Source organism: Ptiloglossa arizonensis, chromosome 7 (assembly GCF_051014685.1).
Source record: "Ptiloglossa arizonensis isolate GNS036 chromosome 7, iyPtiAriz1_principal, whole genome shotgun sequence".
NCBI lineage: Eukaryota > Metazoa > Arthropoda > Insecta > Hymenoptera > Colletidae > Ptiloglossa > Ptiloglossa arizonensis.
The window spans coordinates 19,138,996-19,151,426 of NC_135054.1; the positions used below are offsets into that span (position 1 = coordinate 19,138,996).

Sequence of the window (12,431 nt, forward strand, 5' to 3'; positions counted from 1 at the left end):
AAAATTCAATTTAACGCTCATTCGGTGTAAGAACAATAATTTTAAAGACGATAAATCCACAACTACGACAAGAGGATATTGCAAAAAAAGAAACAATTCAAGCCTACGAATAAGAATAAACAACAATTATAGGAAGAAGCATCCCCCACGTCACCTTCATTTGTACTAACTTTTATTTGACAAATAAAAAGTATCCATTACAAATAATTGTAAACTGTATATCTTATATAGTACACACATCGTGATACGAGCGAGTTTATGGCTCTCTCTTTCTTTCTCTCTCTCTCTCTCCCTCTCTTTCACCCATATATTTTCATATTACTTGTACACTTTCTCACTCTCTCTCTCCCTCGTTCAATCCTTCACGGATCACAATTACAAGCTTCCCTTTTCCTCTCCCGTTGGGAGAGGAGTTTCCCGTCTCCACGCACACGCACACAAAAACGCATCTAATTCTCTCCCTCTCACGCAATTTCGTGTGTGTGTGGGTTAGGTGTGTGTATGTTCGTTTCACCTGTATCGTGTGTAATCCTTATCGTGCGAATTGGTGGGCGGAACGATCGAAAAATATTTTCTCCTTCACACTTTCGACTACCTCAAATTCGTACATAATAAAAGAAAAGAAAAAAAGAAAAACACAAGAAACGCGCCAATAGCTGCAAGGCTAATTTCAAATCACGCTCAAGTATACCTAAACAATATGGAAAAATAGGTAATGAATATTTATCGCTCTCCCGATCGTTTATAAAATATTAAGAAATCGAGGCAACGCAAAGGTGAAGATAGTGTTTAAAGAAAAAAGAAAAAAGAAAAAAAGAAACAATCGTCGCATTGGATCGAACGCCTCGGTAAAAGAAACTTTCTCTTTGTAAATTTCACCTGGTTGCATCTTCCTGCAAGCATTGAAGTCTCCAGAAAATATTCCCCTAATCGTCCCGCCGCCGGGTAAACGGTACAAATTGATCGTCGAGACGAACGAAAATGCGCGCGCTCGTGATCCACGCGGACGTAAATTTTCGTTTTATTATTTTCTTTTTTTTTCAAATTTTTTATTTTATTTTCGCACTCGCGACGGAGAAACAAAAGCTGCGGGACTGGACCGTCGTTAGGAGGAGGAAGAGGGGGTTCGGGGGGTTTCTCTCGTTAAATTTAAGAGAGGGAGGGGGGTTGAAACGTGTTTAAAAAAATGCCCTTTTTAAAGTCACCCCGACGAGAAGGAGCGGGGAGTTTTCCCTACTGTTTCCTTTTCTTTCTTTTTCTGTTAATATGTATATATATATAGATATTTATATATATATATATATTTATATATATATTTATATATACATATATATATTTATTATTACCGCGTCGAGGGATGGAGGAGAGAGAGGTAGGGGTGCTGCGAGTATTCCTCGGGGCACGGCGTTGGTCACGAGGAAAGGAAAGAGGACGAGTTCGTTCGAACTTTAGGTCGGCTTTTCGACTTCTTCTGCGGCGTATCTGTTTCGAGAATCCGCGCTTGACGTGCAAACACCCCGAAAGGGAACACCGTAACATCTCACGGGGTCACGCGGGGGAGCGTTTCACGGTTCGACGAGCCCCGTAACGGCGGGTAATGATTACTCTTGGATCGACTTCTCGCGACGATTTATTTATTTATTTTTTTTTCCTTTTCTTTCTTTTCTTTGAAGTATGAAAGAGACCGTCTGGAATAATAAAAATACCAAAAATGAGCTTAGTATAGTACTTAAGCGCTAGGGGGATACACTTCGAGAGTCTCTTACGATAAATGGAACTCCTTAAACAATCTCTTTAAAAATCCTCGCGTCACCGATCCGACAAAGACGATCCAATGTAACGTAATTGTTCACCGACCGGTGTTCAAACCCCTCCTCGGTCGAATCTGTGTTCAAAAGCAACGGGACGGTCGAGGTGTTCCCTTTCGGATATTCGACACCCGGTATTCGATGTTCGATACGTTAAACTTTAATAACACTGAATCGTGGATATTCCGTGTGACGTTGAGATCAGCCGAAATTGTTAAAATTACTGTTCCTTGCTTACTGTAACCGGATCGTTCGTTAAATACAAATTGGACTTTGTACGCTGCAGCGAGCGGCAATGCGATCGTGTTTCTTCACTGTTCTTAAAGTTTAACATTCCCAGTAGCTTCTTAAACGTGTATCTATACGTTCTAAACACAGTATCAGACTTCGTTGCAAATGATTCTTTTTTTTCCGCTTCTTTTTTTCTTCCCTTTTTTCTTTTTTGATTCCATCACACCGCGATTCGTCATCCCGATGGTGCCCCGTTTGTTTTTTTTTTCTCTTTTTTTTTCTTTTATCGCTTTTATACGCTTCCTTACATAATCCTAGACACTTAACAATTATACCGCGTAAAATTAAGAACGCCCGTTACGCGCTCGATCTACGAATGAGGGTATCATTAGTACAAGAGACTTGGGGGAGGGAGTGGAATATAATTAATGCAAAATTATTCTTATCGATAATCGTACAGTAATAATAATAATAATTATAATAATAATAATAATATAATAATAATAATAATAATAATAATAATCATGATGCAACAGCAGAAACGTGGGTACGTGGCGATTAAGGAAAGGGAAAGGATATTTGTTAGTAGTTTTACTTTTCCGTATTTTTTGTAGCAGCTTCTCGTTTCTTCTTTTTTATATATGTATGTACAAAATTCCTTCCGCGTACTAGAATAATATTATCCCGTTTCGTTTCCTTGTCTTTCTCTTCTCTCGCTCTGCGGATTTTTTTTTTTTTATCGTCTGTCCCTTCCTTTGATCTTACCGCTACATTTTCCACTGATTCTTAGCTTATCGGCCTTTAACCATTTCGCTACGAGAACCCGTTATTAAGGTGGTCTTACGGTAGTTTTTTGCAATGGTCGTTGGACCATTTTGTAGAACAGTTTCAACGTTTCGAACACGTTTCCCACGAGCGAAGTGTATCCCGAGTACAATGACGAAATCCGCGATAAAATTGACTAGGGTGTTTCAAACTCGTGAAATACTGTGTTTTCCTTTTTTATCTACTACTCGAAATTACTTTTCCTTGGAAACGTATACTCCATTGTTTCGCACGTGAATGAACACAGTTGCTATTGTATTATACTTTCCATCGCTACGTGTGTGTGTATATGAGACTCTTCGTAGAAATGCCATTTCGCAGAGAGTTTATGGTAATTCGACCACCCGGTAAGAATTCTGTAGCGAGAAGGCGAAGGAAAAAAAATAGACAATGATGTATGTGTGTGTGCGCTTAAAATTCGATGCTCGGAAGGATTGCGCACGCGCGCGATCCAACGACCTCGAATCCTTTGATTGCTGATCGTATTAAAAGGAGAAAAAAAAAAAAAAATAAACAGGGGAAGAGTAAACGAAAAAAAATGATTATCAAAGCTCATCCGGAGCTGTCGACAAAAATCATGCGGTACAAAACGATCAAAAAAAAAAAAAGAAAAAAGAAAAATATTCAATAATAATAATATTATTAATAATAATAATAATAATAATAATAATAATAATAATAATAATAATAATAAAGGGAGGGGGGAATGAAACGCGTACGCGGGAACGATTTTTCGGCGTACGGAACAATGCTTTTTCTTTGGCCTTTCTTGGGACGAGGACGTGGCTCGTTCCTCGAGCGAAATCGATTCGAAATTTCTGATTCTTGTGACAGAGGCAGGTGTAGAACGGATATACAGTTTTTTGTTTGTTTCATCGTAGGCTGATCCATTGAATCGAATGAAAATTATCAATTCTCTCCTTGTCGAGTCCGGCTGATCGAGGTTTCTTTTTTTTTTTTCTTCTTATTTTTCTTCCTGAGAGAGGCTTTGTTCGTCTGGCAACGCACAAGGAGAAACCTGTGTGTTTCCGTGCGTGTGGGTTCCTTTATGCGGGTGAAGTCCGTGGGTTATTATGTTTCCAGTTTCCACTTTTCGCGTGAATATGCTTGCCCGTTTGCGAAGTATCCCTAAAAAAATTACAAACGCATCTTTGGCTCCCCCCGAATGCTTCCTTCACCGCGTCCTAATATTGCTCTCCATACTCGTGTACGCTGCAACAGAGGAAACAAGGTTGATGAGAGGAACAGATTTCTTTTTCTCTACTTGCTCTAGTTAGTGTGTAAAGATTATGCGATAGTGTGTAAAAAATTATTAGAAAGTAAAGTCTTTCTTTTGTACATTCTTCCATTGCTTGGCATTCTTATTAAAGATAATGCTCGGAATGACTTTAGTTTGTAATAATTTAATTAGCGTATGCTTGGTATTCGTGTTCAACTTTAATGGAACTTTGATGACGGAATGGATGCTTTCAGAATTCTATGTTTAATTGCTGTTCGTAGATGCATTGAGTAAAAAAATAATAGTCGATAAGTAGATTATCTATGGTTGCTCTTACCAAGTAAAGGTTACTAACCAATATTTAATGACCAATGAATGAATACTTATAGAACTCTATGATAACTTCACAGTATTATATTTCTGGTACCTAGAACGAATCATTTAATGTGTTCGGATCAGATCATCGGATTGACACTATCAAAGACCATTGTTTCAACAATTTTTAAAGCACTCTGATAAGAAAATTGCTACTGCAAAGTATTGAAACAACAGTAAAGCAAACAGATCGCAATTGCACTAACAGTTTCTTATAAAATACTCATTCCAAGTACTCTGACCTCCCCTCGTTCATTCCAATACACTATTCTCTTATTCGAAAACTTAAATAAGAGTAACAATGATCATTGTACCAAAAAGGTTCACAAATTTCATTCGATTCGACAGTCCTCTTTAGAATAGAAATTCCTGCTCGTGAATAACACTTACATAATAACCAACTAAGCTTCCTAATCTACCATAATCTACGTTCGTTCCCACGTAGTGTACACAAGAGATTACCAAGCGAGAAAACAAGGGTTTCGCTTCGTTATAGCGCGAAGATTGTGTCGCACGTGTTCGACGAGCAAAACAGAGCCGCAGCGGGGTTGATGTTAGTTCCAAAAGCAGGTCTCGGAAGCCGACGATCGCGAGTGCCTTCGTAGGATGATTAGTGATTCCTTGTTACATCGAAAGTAGAACAACAAAATCACTAGTCTTCCATACAACGGCACTCGATTAAGTCCCCCATTAGGTTGAGCAGACCTTCGGTTCACTATAGCGTTCTCCTTCGTCTCAACGGTCCACTTTTGAGTTCTCCTCCACCTTCGCGGGGGTTACATCCTCCTCCCTCTCCCCTCTCCTTCGTTTTGGTTAGTTTTTGTTAGTTCCTCGTGCAGGATGAGGAGAACACGATGCGACGCGGCGATGAGTGAAGCGGAATTAATTGCTTGGCTGGCATGAACTTGAGAATATTGCGCTTGTTATACTTTGTCGGTTGTGATGATAAGCGGATGTTAATAATGTGATATCAGCATGATGACGCGAAACTGGCAATGTTACCCAAGCTGTGTTACAATCTGTTGCAATGGTAACTATTGGTTGCAGTACTAGCCTATTAACTATGGATCGGTACAAAATCTCCTGACCTGGCCTACCGTTTCGAAAACTATTCATATAATCTTAATTTACACAAACGAGATTGTAGTTTTAACATCAAATATAGGATATATTTGATCCAATTTGTCAAATCTCTGGAACGTATTGACTAGATTGTTAGATACTCGAACACACTTTTCTTCAAAGAGTTCTACTTTCCAATTTATGTTTAATTTTTTCCATTTGAATTATGTCAAACATTTTTCATACACTCCAGGAAACATACAATACAAAAGAGCCATTGGATACTTCACAGAACATTCATAGATTAAATACACACTTCAATGTAAAGTTAAGAAACGCAAGAAGCTAAATGGAAACATGATATCATAGTGTACAAGCAGGTATTTCATTGTAGTTAAATAAATGTTAATTGTTGACCATGACTAGAGTTTATATCTTATTTTCTAAATGACCTTCGCGCAGTTAGAGTTTGTCGTTAAAATGGATGAGTGAAGAGTGTACGTGAATTGAAAACATGACTTATAAAACGATGCTAGAATGACGCAAACAATTACCTCTGCTGAAGCAGGTACTGGGCCATTTGTATTTGACTGGGCATTCCGGTAATGGTGATGATGCGATCGTTGCTACCGGGCAACGGCTCATCTATAGTGATTCCAGCGCCACTGTCCGATCTTATTTTACGGATTCTGGCGCCTCCCTTGCCGATAATGGCCCCAGCGAACTGTCGAGAGAAGAAGAATTGACAATTAGCAACTTATATTTGGAAACAAAGTTTTGAATGTGCAATTATTTGCAGAAAAAATAATGCAACGCAAAAGAGACTTGTGATAATGAGATAACCGAATGAATTATCAAGACTAGTGTCGTACACTGTTTATTCGTTGATATCGTTTGAACGTAGACTTACGTCTTTGGGAATGGTGACTTGAGTGCTGGTCTTGCTACTACCCATGTTGCCCTGGTTGCCTTGATTGTTACCGCCACCCATGGGAGGGCCACTCATTCCAGAATTACCCCCGCCGCCGCCACCTCCTCCACCCAAACCGTTTGGTGCTCCTCCTCCTCCACCTCCGCCTCCACCACCTCCGCCACCTCCTCCTCCTTGCATACCCCATCCATCACCTACACAAAATAACAATCGTATGACGACGGGTGATCAAGTTATTTGCTATCCCCTGATACTCTATCACCCCATCCTTTCAGCATAATTCACAAGAATATACTATTTATTAAACTGTCCGCTTTAGAACTCCCTGATAAGTCGAGTCTCTGAAGATTGTGAGACCAATTCTAAACAAGTAATTAATACACAAAAGGAGACTATGGAGACGTTTCAACGCACGATACACTTTTCATTGTCTCTTCGTCAGAGACCCTTTAGTAAATGATCCGTATACCCTTAATGTGTCTCAAGAATATTTTCTAAAGTCTCACAATCATCATTATAATAGTCTTTGCAACCATTACAGCTTTATAATTTAGGATATAATAAACTATATTACAAGTGTATACAAATTAAACAAGAAATATAAAGTTTCGACCTTTATCAATATATTTCTCTTCGGTTGAAAATATTAGGTGTTGAATTATAATTAAACTTACCATAAAGGAAATTTGATATACGTTTAGATATACATAGTATAAAAAACGGGTGAACGTCTGTGCACAGAAGTTATAATTAGCTTTCGTAATTCTCCTATACGAGTATAATGACCGAAGTTAAAAGACAGAGCCAACGAAAGTAGAGAAATAATTAAATAGAAAGAATAAGATCACGAACAATCAAATTGTGCGAATGATTTTCTTCACGTTGTACAAATTACAGACAATCTTTATGTAAAAAATATAAACGCGACACATGGTTAAAAGACAGATGCATAGAAGAGAAAAACGCGATGCATCGTACGGATAATGAAAGATCAGCCCTGGAAGTAATTACGGGTCGTGTTGCGGCAGACATTTTAATCGCCCTTCGTGGAACATGTGACTAAGCAAAAATTACGCCACACGATCTACCGAATATTTCTACACGCTCGTGGCACCACGTTACCCCTTATCCCGAGACTGATCTTTCTTTCTCCCAACAATACATAACATATCCAACGTGTTACGTCCGAAATCGGATATAACCCCTTCGTGCACCCCACACGAACATTATTCCTGTCTTCGATCTACATCAGTTAGGCTTAATCGCGAATAAAAAGAATTGCAAAGAAATATACAATTCAGATTAGTTTCACGATTATTTCATAATTGTGGATGTTTAATTCATAATACAAATTGTAAAAACTTGCGCGTCGCCGTTATAAAAGGCACGGTACAGCGAACACGAAGGGGTCAATTGTAAACAGATCCTCGAACGTTTCCTTTTTCTTCTCTTTACCGAAAAAAATGTATGACAACAGTCGTGTTTTATATTCCTTGTTTAATGTGTATACAATTATCTTGTACATTGTTATACAATTTACTGAGAATAATGCTCGGGAACGTTTACAAGCAGGAATGATGTACAGAGACCGTTACAATGATGAATACGAATCGTTGGCAGGCGAATCATCGGTTACGCTAATTCTTATTTCTCAAACCCACACTCCTCACCGTTATAATTACCACCCCCGTACGGTGGCGGGCCACCTCTGTTGCCACCGTAGCCACCGCCTCGGCCACCCTCGTAGCCACCACCTCCACCGCCTCCGCTACCGCGATTCCCTCCGTAGCCGCGATTGGGTGGTCCACCGGACATTCCACCGCCGCCACCACCTCCACCGCCTCCACCGCCTCCACCGCCTCCACCGCCTTCACCGGGAAGTCCTCCTCTTGGCGGTATCGGAAAAGGTCGGTTCATGTCGGTGCGAGGGTCGCGTCTAGGTATCATTCCTACACCCACGCGACCACTGCCACCTCCACCCCCGCCGCGACCACCCGGACCACCCCCGAAACCGCCCCCCTTGCCTTGGCCTCCCTCTCCGCTTCCATAACCGCCGTAGTCCTCGGCGTAAAAATCGTCAAAGTTGTGCGGATCGTAGGGGTTGTTCACACCCTTCAGCGGCGACTGAAACAGAAGAGGATCGTTAGAAATAAATTAACACAATCGAGATACGACGAGGGAACACTCTTGTTCCGATTTTTCAACGCCGATGCGATCGTTTACCTATCAGTTTCGAGACTCGACAATACTATATATCGTCCCCTTTGTTGCTGAACCGTGAATGTCAAATTTGGTCACTTTTTAACGAAGAAACGTCGAATGTCCTTTGTTTTTTAATTTTGCACCGAAATGAGAAACGTGTTATTTTCAGCGGAATTCGATACATTGAAAACATTTACTCGAGTACTGTCGAGATACGTGGTTAATTACTTTCTGAACCTTGGAATCGTGAGTCAGGGTCAGGTGGTGTTCCTACTCTATCGGGTCGAGCAACTGGTAAACAAGTGTGTCTCATTCTTTATGCAAGGTCAGTTAGAGACAATGGTCTACTCGTCGCTGATAAATAATGCGCTGGATTCAGGACAATTGAAACAGAAGACGTATCGGACGTCCACTATGATAAATACGAAGTATCGTAACCACGTTGCGTTGATATCACTTGCTTGTGTTTGTAAACAACACGAGTTAGTTTCACATCGCAAGAATTACACTGCTACAATTTATAAACACGTGACACTACCCTCTTTTTATACTACTCTCTATAGAAATCGCAAAAGAAAAGCTTCGTTATTCAAAATCATCAAGACTACTCATAGTCTCAACGACGAACACTATGTTTATACTAGAGTATATTTTTTAAATTATCCTCCCTTTATGTTACTCTATATGGTAAAAAAGACAATTCCATTCCTTCCTGAAAATTTCCCACAAAAGGACACTCACGGTCCCGAGAACAACCATCGCAAAAACCCTTAACACTAGAACTACCAAAGTGATCAATTTCACCTGTTTCAAACTTCTTCAAACTTCTTGAAACGACTCGATTACGGTGTCTTTGCCTACAATATTCGCGGACAATTATGAAAATAGAAAACTAAAGGTACTCGTAAATTAATTTACCCTTTCTCCATTTAACTTCCAACGTACCTATACATTCCGATACAAATAGGAATACGTTCACCATCGATAGTTCTAGCGTTAAAGCTACCCTCTTTCATCGCTCCGTACGCAGCTCTCCGAAGGGTAAAACACACGCTGCTCGAAATCGGTCACAAAAGAAATACACTCACGGTCTTAATGGTGGCGATCAGCTCGCGGATGCACTCGATGCACGTGTTCGGTTTCCCACAGATGCTGATCAAGCGGTCCGTGCTGTGGGGGCAGCAATGAGAGTAGATCTTGATCCTCGCTCCGGTTTTCTGCAACACGAAAGTCACCGGGAGAAATAAATACAAGTGGTGATCTAATTGGAGAAACGACGACTGTTCGCGATAATTAACCCTCTCGAAACACCAAGTCTGAATATCTCCCGAGTTATTTTACCGCGGTCCCCAGCCGGCTCGCTCTTATCGGCGAGAACCAACGAAGAAAGTGAAACCTCCTCTTGGAGTCGCGCGATCGACTCACGTTGCGTTTCACTCGGCTCGATAACTCGACGCCGAGCGATTCTTAGGCGCCAATGGGGGGATCGCGTGCCGCGAGTTGGTTAACGGCCGACCCTTCTTGTTCGCGAGATTGTGCTTTCAGAGACAGGGTCGGTTTAAAAGCGGCAAACCTGGCCATTCGGTCACCTTTTAATCTCTCCTACCTCTCGAGCGCACCGACTTCACGACGTTCTCGTTTCTCCGTGGAAACGACGTTGCAAGGTGATTATCGTGCCGGAGACCATTGGGTGCCCCCCTCGCTGCTTTGAAAAAAGAATTATCGTTCTTTCCTACCGACCGATGGTAATTAAAATTAGCGTAACGTCTCGTGTTGGAAAGAGAGAGAGAGAGAGAGAGTGAGTAAACTTCGTCGTTTCGAAGTCGAACGTCGATTAGACGTTTCCCCCCTGAAATTTTATTTTTCAACGTAAAGGGGAGGGAGTGAAAAAAGAAGGAGGGGGGGTGTCGAGACGAACCTCGTCGAGTACACGTCGCGTGCGAACGATTTTCGGGGCGGAATTAGCGTAATTATTCGTAGACGATAAGGGGTAAGATCGCAGGCCCTCGTGTGGCTGAGGAGTGAGACGCGGGGGTGACGGCGGGCTGGGGGGTGGAGGAGGAGGTGTGGGGTTTGATGTAGAGATAACAAGCACACCCTTGTCGTTAGGCGGCTAATGATATGTTTCGTACCGCGGACTTTGACTGTTCAACTTCGCGAGTTTTGCGGTCGGTCGACTACAAAGTGGGCGCGTTTGAGAACGTTTGCGAACGTTTGAGCGCGTTTGGGAGCGTTTGTGTGTGAGAAAAAGTTCACCGGTGGCATTGGACGCGTCTCGTAACGCAATAAATAAACTCGGGAGATCTCTTCCACGGTGTTCGGGGCACCTGTTATCGTTTTCGCGAATTCTGATTTATTGAAGTAGATAAGAAGTTTTGCGACGCCCAACGCTCGAGAATGAATCGAAGGCATTCTTCACGTAAGCGTAATAAAGTCTCGAACCACGAGCTTCGGTGGCGAAATCGGGGGAACGATATCGAGCTCGCGAACTAGAATTTTTTTTTTTTTTTTTTATTAATTCGGGTTGCGAACGAGAAGTAACAGGTTCGACGATCGAATAGGAATTTCGAGTTCACTGTTGGCTCGTGACGGAAATTCTTCTCGAAGAGTAGAAATCGCTCGAACTTGGGAGCTCTCCTCTCTTTTTCGAAAAGCGTGGAAAGAGAATCCTTGAACGAAATTCTCCCACCGCGTTCTTTCGTAACGCACGTTGTACAGCGTTCTTTGCTTTAACGGAACAACGATTAACTTTCTTTACCCGTGACTCCGTTCGCAATCTTACCGAGAAACCGAGAACCACTTCTCCGCTCGCGAGAAACTTCTTCAACAACTGCTGAAAGACACTTGGCACGTTTTCTTTTTTTTTCTTTCTTGAACAATTGGCAGAAAAATTCTCTCTACATCGTTCGTAAGAAGATTCCACAGTAATCGTTTTACAAAAGGAACCGTTTTGTACGTAAAATTCAACGGACAAATAAATATTTAGCGACTTCAATTTCGATACGAGAAAGAATTAAGTTACTACCGATAAGTACACCACTGTTTGTAATTCAAAATATACATCTGGTTCATCGCTGTAGGATAATGTTTAGTGCTTCCACGTTGTTTGTATCAATGGAAGAAAAATACTACTATTTGCAAACAGTACTACTGTTTATCAAATCCGATCGAATTCGCTCGAAGTTTATGCCGTCCCCAGTTCAGAGCACTAATTCACTTTTCGACTGTTTATTTACGAAATTCTTACTACGACGATTGCAAATTCATATTTCCAGAACGTGAAATGTTTATACCGAGAACGAGTCGTAAAACGAGTCGAAACGTAAATGAAAATAGCCCGAGATAGAATTATTCGATATCGAGATTATCAAATGGTATTAAAGTAACTGAATTACGTTAATTCTGAGATACCCCAATTAAGTCCCGAAGATTCGGTTCGCTGACAACCAGATTATGCAACTACAAGCCGCTGGAACTCGATTATAATCGACCGGGGAAAGTAGCTTCGACATTCACCCCAATTTGTCGTGGCAACAATGACCGTTTATAGTTCGATAATTAATCAACGAGCCATGGAAGAAACGAGAACGGGGGCTCCTCCGTTTTGCGCGAGAACTCCCTACGGAGTCACGTGGGAAGTTTGAGTATCTTTCGATCCAAGTATTTCAAACTGGAGGAACGCTCGTGAGATTCCGGAAGGGTTCGTGTCTCGACCTTGAGGGTGGTATCGCGAGGACCGACAAGTCGGAAAAAGTTGGACGAGTTTTCAAAGAGCGAA

General features: G+C 41.3%; 1 protein-coding gene across 1 annotated transcript in view; it reads right to left on the reverse strand.

Moving 5' to 3' along the window:
* Positions 1 to 155: 155 nt before the first annotated feature.
* The window catches only part of Hnrnp-k (Heterogeneous nuclear ribonucleoprotein K), a 196,873-nt gene continuing 184,597 nt past the window's right edge, over positions 156 to 12,431 (reverse strand). Inside the window, exons 9-14 of the mRNA XM_076316405.1 lie at positions 9,742 to 9,870; positions 8,326 to 8,575; positions 8,122 to 8,283; positions 6,431 to 6,645; positions 6,075 to 6,244; positions 156 to 4,076 (exon numbers count right to left, since the gene is read on the reverse strand). Of these exons, the coding sequence (XP_076172520.1) occupies positions 4,049 to 4,076; positions 6,075 to 6,244; positions 6,431 to 6,645; positions 8,122 to 8,283; positions 8,326 to 8,575; positions 9,742 to 9,870 (954 nt within the window). The 3' untranslated portion in view covers positions 156 to 4,048. The remainder of the gene's footprint in view (positions 4,077 to 6,074; positions 6,245 to 6,430; positions 6,646 to 8,121; positions 8,284 to 8,325; positions 8,576 to 9,741; positions 9,871 to 12,431) is intronic.